The 15,507-nt window shown below is 37.4% G+C and overlaps 1 protein-coding gene across 1 annotated transcript in view; it reads right to left on the reverse strand.

The window, feature by feature from the left end:
* Positions 1-7,118, reverse strand: part of LOC310719986 (uncharacterized protein) — a 12,262-nt gene extending 5,144 nt beyond the window's left edge. The window contains exons 1-10 of the mRNA XM_083530226.1: positions 6,891-7,118; positions 5,807-5,913; positions 4,933-5,051; positions 4,030-4,169; positions 3,679-3,819; positions 2,669-3,062; positions 1,953-2,048; positions 1,758-1,836; positions 969-1,156; positions 604-846 (exon numbers count right to left, since the gene is read on the reverse strand). Of these exons, the coding sequence (XP_083386352.1) occupies positions 604-846; positions 969-1,156; positions 1,758-1,836; positions 1,953-2,048; positions 2,669-3,062; positions 3,679-3,819; positions 4,030-4,169; positions 4,933-5,051; positions 5,807-5,913; positions 6,891-6,905 (1,522 nt within the window). The 5' untranslated portion in view covers positions 6,906-7,118. The remainder of the gene's footprint in view (positions 1-603; positions 847-968; positions 1,157-1,757; positions 1,837-1,952; positions 2,049-2,668; positions 3,063-3,678; positions 3,820-4,029; positions 4,170-4,932; positions 5,052-5,806; positions 5,914-6,890) is intronic.
* Between the last annotated feature and the right edge of the window lie 8,389 nt (positions 7,119-15,507).

Consider the following 15,507-nt stretch of genomic DNA (forward strand, 5'->3'; position numbering starts at 1 on the left):
CGGTCCCACGTCACTCCAACGTCACGGACCTTGATATTTCCCTCGTAAGGGACCCCCGGAGCATAAAGGGTTAAGGGCCTTGCTCAAGGGCCCAAGAGTGGCAGCTTGGCAATACCGGGGCTTGAACCCCAGACCTTCCGATCGGCAACCCAGCACCTTAACCGCTGGAGCCACTACTCCCCCCAAAATATTCATATTTATTTCATTTAGCGCATTTTCATGATTCAGCACTGGTTTTTAAGTTGAGTACTATTTTACATGGAGTGGTTTTTTTTTTTCAGTATGCATTTTAATAACTATCAGTTGATTAACTGGTTTTTGGTTAACCTACCCGTCAGTGTCAGTAAAATCAGCCAACTTCTAACTAAAAGCATTGACAATGGAGACTCCTTTTACAAACACCAAAATAGATATATCCTTATTGCCAAATAAATTATGTGGCAAGTCCTCAATACAATCTCTTATACAAAATGATATTGTGCTTCTAAACTCCAAATCACAAAGATTCATAAAAAAATTTGTCAGTCACGTTCATGTAACCTGTCAGAGTGATCGCTAATTTTGCAGATTGAATAATGAAATCGCATAATTATGCACACGTACCAGTGATTAGGGGCGAATTGACCAAGCTGAGGTGTGTGAGGTGTGTAAACGTGCTGAGTTGCTGTAGCAGTGTGTTGGTGGTGTATGGGTAGCTGTTCAATGTTAGCGTTCTGAGCGAGCAGCCTATGAAGAGCTGAAGGGTTCTTGGGGTCAGCGCGCGATCTGCGGTCATGTGACCCAACAAACGCTCAGCCAGCTCCGGGGTCAGACATGAAAAACTGCTGACGAACTGCATACTAGGAGCTGAAACAAAAAAAAACTGACATTACAGTAAATTCTAGCAAATTATATGATTCACCAAAACAACAAATAATAATATTAAGAGGAAGAATGAGCATGCATAAAGTGTTTATAACATTTCTGACCACTAATGAGAGAGATGGCGGCTTGTGTTGCCATGGTGATGAGTCTGGGCACAGTGCAGGGTTTCTTGTGTGGGATCAGAGACTCTGTGTGATGATGGCGCTGTTGGTCGTTTCTTTGTAAACGTTGTAAAGCTGCCTCGCCGGGTAAAACTCTGCCTTCTGCTGGATCTACTAAGGCATCTGGATTTCTACACACACACACACACACACACACACACACACACACACACACACACACACACACACACACACACACACACACACACACACACACACACACACACACACACACACACACACACACCAGAGATGTTGAAAGGACACGCATCCTTCACTAAAGTAAAAGTACAGATAATCATGTTTTAAAAAACTCTGGTAAAAGTTGAACTAATGATTACACTTTATCACTCAAGTTAAAGTAAAGACGTTTGGGCTCTAAAAGATTAAAAATAAGGTAACGAGCCTGTTTTGAAAATGTAAGAATTAAAAATACAGACATTTGTGTAAAAAAAAAATGAGTACAAGTAAAAAGTTGTCCGAAAAATAAATAGTGAACTTCTGATACCTGAAAAATTTACTTAAGTACAGTAACAAAGAATTTGTACTTCATTACTTTCCACCTCTGACACACACACACACGCACGCGCGCGCACGCACCCGCACACACACACGCACGCACGCACACAAACACTAGATCCTAAATACTGCTCATTGACTCTTAATGTAAAATTATCATGTAACGTCAGAAGAAATGCTCTTCAAAGAGTAAAAATGTGTGTTTGTATGTACCCGAGTCTGTTTCCCTGATCCGGCCAGTAATGCTGATCTTGTTCTCTGAGCTCGTTGAAAAAAGGAAGGTGCGGTATTGCTGAAATAAACCCACAGATACATACTAAAACATGTGAAGCTACACAGCTACAGTACAGCTGTACATCACAGGTCAACTGAAACAGTTTTACAAATTGCAGTATACATGATCAGTACCATTAATATCCGCGAGTGCCTGCTCTTCATCAGCATCAGGATTAGCATCATCGCCATCATCAGGATCTTCCCCTTGAACCATTCTCTGTCCACGACCTGTCGATAAGAAAATAATTTAATGAATCAAAGCAAAAAAATAAATCAATAGAAAAAATCAGCCACATGTGGAAATAAATGCAATGGAGTTTTGGATTTTGTTGAAAGAACTGATTGGTGTATTTCAGAAAACTGCTTATTCACTAAGATTTTTACATACAAAAGTCTAGAGTTTTCAAAGTTCTGGTTTTACCTTGCACAAACTATAATGTTACCCAAATAACCACACTTTACAATCATTGTGTGCAAAAAGTGCAACGAGTGCAATAAACTTTAAGTGAATTTGTCAACAGTGAACAGTAGGGGTGTAAGAAAATATCGCTACATGTGAGTATCGCAATATTTTGTTTGGCGATAGTGTACCGATTCTCAAATACGCAATATAAAAAAAAAAATAATAATAATAATACAAATAATACCTTGTGACATTTGTCCAACCTTCAACAGTCCAGTTTTGGTACTGTTTTGATGCTGGACATTTACAAGTGAGGGAGGTCATTTGAAGTGAAAATGGTTCGACCACTGAGCTACCACTTCCCTACTGCAAATAGCTAGTGTTGACATAAAAAGAATAAAAGATATGTATATATTATGTGTAGACGTGTTTTTTTTTGTTGTACCCCAGCGGTGACGAGGTTCAGCCATCCCAGCTTGCACCATATCATCCCAGCGTATTGGGTGAAAATGGGGTGGAGCTACAGGTTGAACTAGCTCGTCTGCCACCTGAAGAGCAGGAGGGTCACTCCGAGGTGGTTCAGGATTAGGAGCGGGGGTGGGGATAGAGGGATCAGGAGGAGTGATGGCCTGGAGGACGAGTGCGGCGTTCGGCGTTAAACCGAGAGAGTGCAGTGTCAGTGACATGTCATCGTCGCTGAAGCGCCGACGAGGAAAACCGTGAAAAAGAGTGAACGAAGGAAGAGACGAGTGGAGTGAAGTGACATGGTCAACGACGGCCTGGAGAGGAGCGTCAGCCGGAAAACACAACCTTAAAGACTCACCAGTGGGGAGGCGGATCTACAAAACACACACACAATAATTCGGAACATTTTGCCACTTATGGTTAAAAATAGTGCAGAAATATTTTTAGCAATTATACCGCAGTTCTGCTGATCTGTAAATCGCTTTTGGTGTTAAATCATTTTCTATAATGCTTCATTTATAATGCACTTGATCCATTATTCTACAGTTTCCATGGTAACAGCTTGAACGGAGACGTGATTGGCATTTTGGAATGAGTCTCAGCGCAGTCAGAGGTAAAGCAGTAGCTAAGTTTTTCATTTTTGGAGGACTTGGCAACCAAAAGATGATGGAAAGAATGTTTATAGCTGCTATAACATAAGCAAATAAACTAACAGCAAACAGGTAAAAATATGAAATAGTTAATCTCTTTCTTTATTATTATTGGTAAAAAGAATGTATACACTGATACTCTATTTGCAGAATAAACCCTTTTCTAGGTGGTGTTTTTTAGTTCTTAAATATTAAATATCTTTATATATTTACTTATCTATTTTGGCTCCATGTTCAATATAATGTAATGTAACGAATTGTAATGTAATGTAATCTATAAAATACTATAATAATAATAATAATAATAATAAAAATATATTGATATTATATGCGTTCTTACCATTAGAATGCACTTGTTGTCTGTGCTGTCCTGCACTCGTTCGCTCGGTTTCTCTCGTTCACTGGCAGATGGGGTGACTGTTTGTTTCTCCTGCTGAGCTCGGCGATTTTCTGCTATCCTTTTCAAGATTAACTCTCGCTCCTAAAAAAACACGCACACATTTTCATGAAGCATGCCAGAAAAAGCTTCATATACGACCGCTGTCACAAACAAGTGAAATTATATTGGGTATGAACGACCTGCTGCTGCAGAATTGATTTAGTCAACACACACCAACAAAGAAGAATGGCTGTTTATAATGGTCTTAATAGTATTATATACATTAGACAGACAGACAGTTTTATACAGTACTTGAGTGTTTTGTCTTCGTTCGGCCCGAGCGTGCTCTGCTGCTCGCTGTCTCTCCTGAGCGAGAAAGTCATTGTTCTGTTTTATACGAGACCTTATAGGTTCGGATTCTGAAACAGGATGATGCAGCACCAAATCAGCACCTTTAACACACAGAGAGTGAAGCTTATTAGTGTGGTTTGTTAGTGTAATGTTTATTAGTGTGTCGTTTGTTTCAGTGAGGATAGTTAAAGGTCCCTTAATATAAGGTGGTATCGAAAAGTTTCGAGACTAATGCTGCTAAATCGAGGTCTTCTGACCACATGCGTTGCCATTTCATCATAGACAGCAAGTAAGAACGAAGTGCAAAATTCTGAGTGAAAATAAGCAAATCGAGTCGTCCGAGGTGTTTTGAGTGGCAAGCAAGTTTCAAGAGCAGAAGAACATCGCGAAAGTGTCGAAACCATTCGGCAACTTGTGCATGATGATCGTCGGAGAACAATCCCCCTGATTTCACTACTGCACCCACCCTACTCGCCAGGTTTGGCTCATGTGGACCTCTTCCTGAAGATAAAGATTCAGCTCGCCGTTTTGACACCATTGCGGAGATCCAGCGCGAATCGCAGAAGGTGCTTACACGCTTCGGGAAGAAGACTTACAGGAAATATTCCAGAAGTGGCAGGAATGCTAGGAGCACTGTATTGCTGTGCAGGGGGACTATTTTGAAAGTGATAGTGTGTAAAGGCAGATAAATAAAGTACTTTCTTGGAAACAGAGCTGGTCTAGAAACTTTCCGATCCCACCTCCTAAGTGTGAGGCATTTAATTAATATCAAAATGTGAGTATTAATGTGGTAGAGGTTTCTTGGTGTGAAGTTTGCTATTGTGAGGTTTACTCTCAAATGCTTTACCAGTGTACGGTTTGTACCTTTTACTCCAGTTTCAGCTCCTTGAGCATCTTTCGGAGGGTTAAAAGCCGATATAGCACTTGTAGTTGGACCGGAACGTGGTGTTAGCGTGTGTCTCGGACTGCCGGCACGCACAATCCTGCACATACAGCATTAAAAATGAGACAAAAAACGATGACACTGACTAGAATAAAGTTCAAAGCTTAAGGTGCTTGTCAATCAGTTACAATGTAATCAATTTTAGGCTCAGGCTCTTCAGATTTAGCCGACAAGATTTGAAAGCAAATATATACACCCAGGGTTTGTGGTTATTACATGTGTTGTTTTAAGAGAGATTTATTTTAATTCATACACAAAAACCATAAACAATTTGTTTATATAAACTTTATTTAGTTTGTGCTCCAATAGGAAGTCGTCATTCAACCCAAAGCACTGGATACCTCTTATTACACAAAAAGAAGTTCTTCTTTTCTCCCTTAAATATATTATTCACTATAAAATGTTCATCAACGGATTTATACATTGGGGCCAATTAAAAGATTTAAATTTTATATTCATAATAAATTTATTTCTATAAAGTTGCTCTGTGACAATGTACATTTTTCAAAGCGCTATACAAATCAAATTGATTTGAATACAAATAGTAATACCAATTCATCATTCATAGTTGATTGCTGGAACTATCGGTTATCAACAAATATCAATACAGATAGTTTTTCCGGGTTGCGTTATACAGAATGAGAGCGGCCTCTAGAGGTTATTTGCAGTTTTTTTTATATTCATTTTGGTTGCAACTGTTTAATTTTTAACAGTTACAAAAAACATAATTAGTCAACCTCTGGTAATAGAGCAAAAAGTGCAATACTTTGTATAGATATTTTTACGAAGTCTTACCATTCTGCAGCTTCTGGCACAGAGAAACATCCGGCCTGAAATGCAGCCTGAATCTGATTCTCAGTGAAACCCATTTCACTGAGAGACTGCATGAACTCACCGATCGTCTACAAATGCACACACACAGAGAAATAACAGGCCATTAAACTTCTTTAATCCCTTCTGAAAAAAGGGACACGAATGTACATGTACACATTTTTTTCAGAGATACAGGATGTTTCGGATCAAAGTCCCTGTTACTATTTAGAGGGCTTCACACTTTCTCTTAAAACATAGTCCTTAGTGTCTGTGTAATGTACGTGACTTCCTGTCTGGGTCAACTGTTCCAGAGTATAGAGCCTGTTTTTGCTCAGGCTTTGTCCTGTGTGCCTATATACTTTCTTGAATTAACAGGAAGGAAGAACATATATCTCTTTCCTGATATCAGCTGGACACAAGGATGCATCGCAGATCACACAGACTCCTAGACCTCGCCAAAATTTTATAGTTCAGGCAGGATAAAATATATTACAACCCCACATCCGATGCCAAACTTAGAACTTTTTTTGGAGCTTCTACTAGTTTTACTGGGCCCCAAAAATCACTTTGTTTCACGTGTCACATCTGATGAATGGATTTTATCTGAAATGTCCTGTTTCTCTGGTGAATTTTTGAAGCAGTGAAATTCCTGGATTATTTATATTGAAATCTGTTTTACCAATACAGTCACTTGATCAGTAAAGGAAAGCAGATGGGCAGACTTTGGAAGATCAACTGGTCTAAATAAAAGTGAATCATGTGCATGCAGAATAATACTGTTTATGGGAGGATTTCTCTGAAGCACAAAACCGGAAACCAGTATATAAAAAGGTTTGCATGCACGTGCAGGAGGTTGAGTTATGCATCAGAAAAGAAAAAGGAAAGAAGGATTTCATCTTAAATTAAACAATTTGTTATAATCAGATTACCAGATACTATCTTTCCTACATGTATTCAGTACAGTGGAATGCAGAATTGAAAATTTCCCTGCGTTAATGTGACACACAATGGAGTCTACAACTCCGAGTAAAAAGTCTTAAGTGCAAGTTTAAGTGTTGCATCTCACCGCTGATGACGCCATTAAAACTGCTTTAAAACTGCTTAATCCCGATCCGTCATTTAACCCGGATAATATGATTGTTCAGCGCGCTCGCCAAGCTGCCAACCCGTGTATTATAAAACTAAATACACGGATGTTTTGTTTATTGCCTTAAAAAAAAGGTTATCATAACTCGCTGATAGTAAACAGTAGGCGTGACCAAGCGATCATATGAGCTGACACACTTCCGGGTATTTCTTCTTCGATGTGGTATTATGAGTCTCGTAGCTCCTGTGTAGCGCGACACCTACAGGCGGATTCTCATTACAGCGAGTGAATATACAGTCCAGTGTGCAAAAGCACAGCATTTGAGTTTCAAATTCTGTGTCAAATCAAAGATACTTCTGAGTTACCAGTGACCCTGTTTTGTTTTCTCTTTAGATCTGCCTAATTCATACCTCTGGATGTAGTTCTCTTCAACTGGAGATGACGCCAGGATACAGGAGTGCAGCTGAAGATGGTTCCACATGGCAACCCTAAAGATCCATGAACTTACTGTGCAACTCAAGAACATTGAGGATGAATTCGGACTGTAATGAACACACAGTCTGCTTGAATGTCTTGACTGCAATTTGCATGACCAGGTCTGCATTAATCACCCATCATACCTCAACAATGATTAAATATCAATGAATTGATGTTAGATGCCTCCCCAGATGAGGATAGGTTTCCTTTTAAGTATGACTCCTTTCAAGGTTTGAGTGAGCATATTCTTCAAATCTTCCATGTAGCTTGGAAGCTGAAGCGCTGCTGCAAATGTCAAACTGGCATCTTTTAGGGATTATAATGTCTACATGCTTTTTTATGATGATTTGATTCTATAAAGGAAAATCACTGATGATACACAAAAATAAAAATGTCTTCATATATTGATCTCCATACGAGCCTTTAGCATGTACATAAATTCTGAAAGTACAGCAGGTAAGAGCTTCCTCTTATAAAACTTTTTTTCTGATGCATAGTCTTAACTAGATGTCTTGTTAAACATAAACTCATAACTTCCTAAAGCCATTGCACAAAACACCTTCATTCATTTATTCACTGAAACCAGAGGATAGCCTGTCAAAATTACATTCAAATTCACCCTGACTGACACAGCAGTCCAGCACAGGCCACCAAGCACACCGCCTTCACTTATTTATGCTTACCTAGGGGAAATATATAATCACAAACCGATTCCACTACTATCATGTTATTAAGAGTTCTGAGGAAATTAGGAAACCTAAAGAAAACCCCTAAATTCTCTGTCTAACTTATGTAGGTGTTGATTTAAGATGTTTTTCAGGGCTACATTTCCGATTCTAATGAGGTTTTGGTGCTAGGGTGCAGTTATTGTACCACACAAACCACCCTAGAAAGTCTTCACTAGGGGAATGTTATTATGAGCCCATATAAAGTCTTGAGATGTTGATATAAGCTCAGCATAAAGATATCCCTCATCACTTAAGCTAATGATCAACTCTATATTTCATATTTATTTACCAGGCACTACAATTTATCACAGGTACATATGATGGATTTGTAGAAGTGTTTCACACACAGCATTCAGGTAGCATTTAGTATAAGCAATGTTCTTTGCAACACAACAGTAGTTTTTTTTTTTTTTTTGCAAAACACAGATGGAAAGAGCACACCGAGTACTTCTACATTTTACTTAACACATCTTAAGCAAACCACTTTCATAAGGGGCCAGAACGTGAGTGTGCATTATGAGAATTTGAGGAACAACCCAGCACTGACAGTCATATCCGATATGCTGTGGAGTTACAAACATTTGAGTTATTTAGGGCTTAGTGGACAATTTCGAATAATTTCTGATTGTATAACACACACACACACACACACACACACACACACACACACACACTCATTTTGGCTATTGCACAGATTCTTACTGTCTGCTCTTTATTATAATCAAAAGATAATAAATGTATTTTGAGTTTTGTGCAGAATAATTCAAATAAGTCCTGTTAGCTGTATAGATAGATAGACAGACAGACAGACAGACAGACAGACAGACAGACAGACAGACAGACAGACAGATAGATAGATAGATAGATAGATAGATAGATAGATAGATAGATAGATAGATAGATAGATAGATAGATAGATAGATAGATAAAAATTCATTTTAAGTTTGAAAACTTTGAGATCTTTACTTTGATAGTGTAGAAGAAATACACGACAATGAGATCAAACACACACAGACATACTGAAATGTAGGCTCCATTATTATTTTCTTTGGTAGCAGGTTTCAGTTCTCACACCACAGGGTGACAAGACACTATTTGGTTATTAAGCAATATACATTGTGTTACTCGTCTTTTTTTTTTTTTTAATAACATAAATATTTCATAATCTTCTGCCACAGCAGATCATCCGTCTCCATACCCCCGGTCCTCTGCATCTGCCTCTTTTAACCCAACTACCTGCATGTCTTCCCTCACCACATCCGTAAACCTCCTCCTTGGTCTTCCTTTTTTCATCCTTTCTGGTGGCTCCATCCTCAGAATTCTTCTACCAATATAACTCATGTCCCTCCTCTGCACATGTCTAAACCATCTCAATCTCGCCTCCCTCACCTTGTCTCCAAAACGTCCTACATGTGCTTTCCCTCTAATAAACTAATTTTTTTTTTATATTTCATAATAATGAGACTAATAATAATAATTAATATAATAAAAATGATTTGCACAATTGCATTAGTACACCTGCATTATCAGCTGTCTTAAAAATAGTTTGTGTGTGTTTGTGTGTGTGTGTGTGTGTGTGTGTGTGTGTGTGTGTGTGTGTGTGTGTGTGTGTGTGTGTGTGTGTGTGTGTGTGTGTGTTTCCGTGTGTGCGTCTTGCCACACACAGCTGCAAGTTTGTAAGGATTACAGCTGAGTTTCACACACAGCTGTAAGTTTTCACATTACACTGCACAGTGTCTGTGTTTTTTAGCATTTAGGTGAGAAACAGTCGCTCTGAAAGGAGGCCATGAAACAGAGCTGAGGATAAAAAAAAAAAAATGCATCAACATCAGCTGCGCATCAGCTCTTGAAACAACAAACAATCATCAGAACTGCACTGAGAAATACTACAAGCTCCATCTGTAAATCATTTGCAGATGTGCATGATAGCAAAGTGTTAAGTAGTAGACCGTCAAGAAGGAAGCAAATTACTGATATCACATAAATAAGGTGATAAGTGATTTGTTATTTAGAAAACTGGTGACTAGTGATTTGCCAATAAGAACAACAGTAGTGATTTGCTGTGGAGAAAAAAGGTGATTAGTGATTTGTTGGTGGAACGATGGTAATTAGTGATGTATTAAGATCGATGGTGATTAGTGAGTTTAATTCTTTAATTGAGCTATTTGATATTTGAAATTAATTGATTAATGGTAAGTGATCAACCGTTAAAGCAATTACTGATTTCTCATTAACACTGGTGATTAGTGATGTCATTGAGAGGAATGATGATTATAGAATTGCAATAGAGAAGGACGGTGATTGGCGCTTTGCTGTTGAGAAGTATGGTGATTAATGAGTTGCCAATAGAAACAATAGTGATTAGTGATTTGTCTTTGACAATTATAGTGCCAATAAGAAGAACGGTGATTATTAATTTGCTGTTGAGAACGCTGGTGATCAGTGATTTGCCTTTGACAATGACAGTGATTTATATTGATATTAGTGATTAGTGATGATGATTGGTGATTTATAATTAAGAATGATGGTAGTTAGTGATTTACTATTAAGAATGATGATAAGTAGTGATTTGTCATTTAGATAAATGGTAATTCGTGATTTGCCATTTAGAACAACAGTGATTAGTGATTTGAGATAGAAAACTATGGTGATTAGTGATATGTCACTGGGAACAGTGACAAGTAGTTTGGCAATGAGAACAACAATGTTTTAGTAATTTGTCAATAAGAAGAATGTGATTTGTGATTGAGTAGAATGGCCATTAATATGTCACTCGGAACAGTGGTAAGTAATTGGTCAAGTCGAGATGCTTTTCAGAATCAGAATCAGGTTTATTGGTCAAGTGTGTTAAAGACAGACATAAACACTATACATTTAGCTTTAGCCGATTGTTGTCATCCATGGTTTCTGGTTGGAACGTGTGGTAAAAATCTTTGTGATGGTTATGTCATCTGTGCACCTGCTAATGTAGCTGGTCACTGATGATGTGTGTACACCCTCCGAATGGGGGCAGTCGCCATTGGTTTTAGTCATTGGGATCAATGATGATTTAGCTATTTTTCCATTGAAAACAGAGGTGCTCAGTGATTTGTTATCAGTCAGTTTTCACTAAACTTCCTTTGAATCAATTCAGTAAACGATAAAAATAGTATCTTTCTTTTTAGCTTTGTTCACAGCATGCTGCAATGCAGAAAGCATTGAGCATTTCACTTGTGCTTTCCTTAGGATTATATGCAAAATCTGTTGGTGGTTGAGAAAAAAAAATGCCAGAGGAAGTAAAAGCATATATTTGGCTGCATGATTATTGCTTTGTCTAGACATTTTTTCGTTAGACTCGCCCTCTCCGCCTGGTCACTGATTTCCTGACTTTACTGATTTCATTATGGTTTTTTAGCTGTTCAGACTTTTATTTTTTAATTAAAAAAGCCTCAGATCTTTTCATATGTCTTACTGTTCTGAAGTGCAGGTCATGACACATCGTCTGCATAACAGGCTCAGCAAGAATTTAAACAAATTCAGGCGGAGTGTTTGTAAGAAAAATGCTCCACTGGGGCGTACACTGCAGGATGTTTATCCTGATTGTATCACTGCATCTGAGCTAAGAAAGAGCCAAGTGTGGGCACAGATGATCCTGTAGTGTGAGAGGGTCCAAAAAAACGAGCAAGTCATTAAACATGGTGTATGCTTGGTCAGAAATGCTTTTTAGATCAGCCTGAAATATTTTACTTGAAGGAATTTTAGAAGGAATTTGAGCTATTTGCCTGTTGTCCATGAAAACACAAGAGGAGGGGTAGCAACCAGGTGAAAGTTTGTGTTTTGTTGTTGTGTCTTAAGAAACCACGTGGGTACACTTCTTCTGAAAATCTTGATTTACAGCATGATATTATCCAGGAATAAAAACTTGGGCAATGTGACTTTAAAGTACAATTTATTCCCTAATTGCAAAACAATGAAAGAAATCCGGCCATCGTCTCCATATACCAGAAAAATATGTATGGAAATGAAATGTTAGTTAATAAACCATTGACCTAACAAGCTACATGATTAAAAAGGAAGGGTAATATAAATCCCAGGATTGAAAGATAGGGTAGGTTTTAGCTATGCTATGTGGTAGTTTACCTTGTAGCATTATTTATATTAGCTGAATTTGCATAATTAGCATCTAAGCCTGGGAACACAGAGCTTTGTGGGCTTTTTTGATCTTAGATAAATATTTTGAGAACACATCCAACTAATCACTTGCACTTTATTACAATCTGTCTTTACTACATCTATATATATATATATATATATATATTGCACACTATTGCCACTATCTTCATGCACTGAATCTGCGGTATGTCAACCTGCATGCATTCTTACCTCTACCTCAACCTAGAACACCATAATTCTTGTGTCCCTGCTCTAAACTCATTGCCATTTTCCATTTACATGTATGATATGTACCTAATGTATAGATGTATCATATTAACCTTATATTACAGTCATATTATAACTGCTGCAGTACAACTTTACTATTTCATTTCATTTATTTGATATTTGATATACAATGATATTTGCACATTTCATTGTACGTGTACTTTAATAGTGACAAAGTTGAATGTGACCTGTCATACTCTTACCTAACAAAGCAGAAATTCCAGCATCAGTTGTTAATTAGCCTTAATTGTGTCCTGTCCCATTTTGTTCTAGAAGTGACATTCACACCTGGCATTCACACCTGCCATTCTGAGCAGTCTCTATTTATATTTACTGCATTTGGCCTTTATAATTCAAATCAAGTCAAGATTTTATTGCCATTTTAACCATATATAGCTGATGCAGTACATAGTAAAAGGAAACAACATTTCTCCAGGACCTTGGATCTACATAAAACAACAGAGTTAAATCAAACGACTTACAACAAATACACAAAATACAAAGAAATTGCACAGACTAGTATACCTACTGTATAATGTTATTTATAATATTATTTATAATATATAATATACAATGTATTTATAATATGAATTGTTAACAAAGAGGGTTCTTGTAACAGAGGTGGAAAAAGTTATAAAATGTTCTACTAAAGTAAAAATTCTGTTACGTCAATAAAATTTCACTTGAATACAAGTACAGTTACCGGCCTAAAGATCTACTCAAGTAAAAGTAAAAAGAAGCTCATTTAAAATATACTCAGAGTATCATTTAACAAGTTGATTTTTTTTTTACATTGGAGTGGGCGATTCTAGTGTAGGTGACTGTTGATTTCTGTAAAGCTGCTTTGAGACAATGTCTGTTGTGAAAAGCGCTATATAAATAAACTTGACTTGAGTTGACTTGACTTGTAGTTTAAAAATGATAAAGGGGATATAAATCTCTAGTCGTTTTTTAATTGAAGGAACACCTTTACAAATGAAAGTGCAATAACATCAAAGAAATGACATAACAAACAAAACAAAAAACACGAGAGTCCATGACTTGAATCTAATGTGAGTTATGTGAGAACTTATGCAGAAACTATTATAATGACATGTATGATAATGAGAGAAATCGCAAAAACGAATTCAGAATTCTGACAGTAAGTACACTCATTGATTAACTCTCGATTCGATCACTGGCGTCTGACTTATCCATTAACTCTTATCTTTTTATTGTGAGTTTAGCGTGTTTGTTCTCTGCCCATCAATCAATCAATCAATGCTGTAGTTTCCGGGGCTGCAGTAGTTTCCGATTGATCCCCTTTTGTATTATTTTTATTCATTTATTTATTTTTCACTTAATAATTGGATACGGTTTAAAATGTAGTTAAGTACAATACTTCAAACAATGCGTACTTATGTAAAAGCTAAATTGCTGATTTTAAAAACTACTTCAAAAAGTAGAAGTATAAACAAAAAGTACTCAATTATAGTGTAATTCGTTACGTTCTATCTGTGTAACATATACATTTCTGTACAGCAGCAGTTGGTGAGAGTTTGAAATGTGTGCAAAACAGCAACAAATGAGTAAATGTGCAACATGTGCAAAACAGCAGGTAAACAGATATTACATGGATGGTGTTATAGACATGGATGTATATGAATTGAATTGAGTATTTGAGTGTGTTTTTGAGTTCGAAACAATTCAGTACACACAGTTAAGTGAGTAAGAGTGTGTGTGAAGAAACTGTTACACCGTCTGGCTGTGAGGGCTTGAATGTTTCGGCTGTAGGATAAGGAGTGTGTATGAGGGTTGTGTGGGTTTATCCACAGTGCTGTTGGCTTTGCAGATATTACTGACTATGCTCACGGGCCCAGCAGTAGCATCATGATGGTGCTGAGATTTGAGCTCACAACCTTCCGATCAGAAGTCCAGCATTTTAACCACAGAGCTACTGTTCCACTTCCTGTTTACCAATGAGCACTTATGTTCAGATTTCACATAACTTCTATTTTTACAACAGGCTTGTTTGAACAACATTCCTTCAAATTCTCATAGCACATAACGTTATAGGAAAAAATCCTAAAATTCCATTAGCTGCTCATAACTGTAAACTTAAACTCATATTGTTTTCATTAGCATGCCTGACTCGTTGCTAATAGCATGTTTTGCAGCCCCAGATACAGATACATTTTGTTTGTAAAAGCTTCTGTCTAGGCTAAAAAAAAAAAAATTATATATATATATATATATATATATATATATATATATATATATATATATATATATATATGTACTAAAGAAATGTTTTTGACACAGTGCTTAACTGGTAGATACTGTATATACTGTAGCATGTTAGCTACATTAGTCTTGTACAGTAGCTCCAGTGTAATGTGGAGGAAGCGAACTTTAGAGAGCAAAAACATGCCTTATTTGACTAAAGGGGAATGCTGTGGAAATTTCATCATCCCCAGCCCTAATCATACTGAATAATGTTTCTCTTAAGATGGATGAGGGCATGTGTGTGTGTGTGTGTGTGTGTGTGTGTGTGTGTGAGTTTGAGTGAGTGAGTGAGAGAGAGAGAGAGAGAGAGAGAGAGAGAGAGAGAGAGAGAGAGAGACAGCACGGAAGAGAATATGAATGCATAACTCCATGCTGACTCATAAACCTATTGGTACAGTCAAACACACCCAACTACGCACCCACACACACCCAGACTACAACTCTGAACAGGCTATTATGCACCCCATAGACAGACAGACAGACAGACAGACAGACAGACAGACAGACAGACAGACAGACAGACAGACACACACACACACACACACACACACACACACACACACACACACACACACACACACACACATATATAGGCAGCTCTGAACAAGTTATTTTGCACACACAACACACACACACACACACATTGGTGTGTGGTGTAAAAAATGTATTTCCTTTAAAACACAGGAAATTTCCTTCTTAGCTAATGT

Source organism: Silurus aristotelis (assembly GCF_946808225.1).
Source record: "Silurus aristotelis genome assembly, chromosome: 25".
In the NCBI taxonomy this organism is placed as follows: domain Eukaryota; kingdom Metazoa; phylum Chordata; class Actinopteri; order Siluriformes; family Siluridae; genus Silurus; species Silurus aristotelis.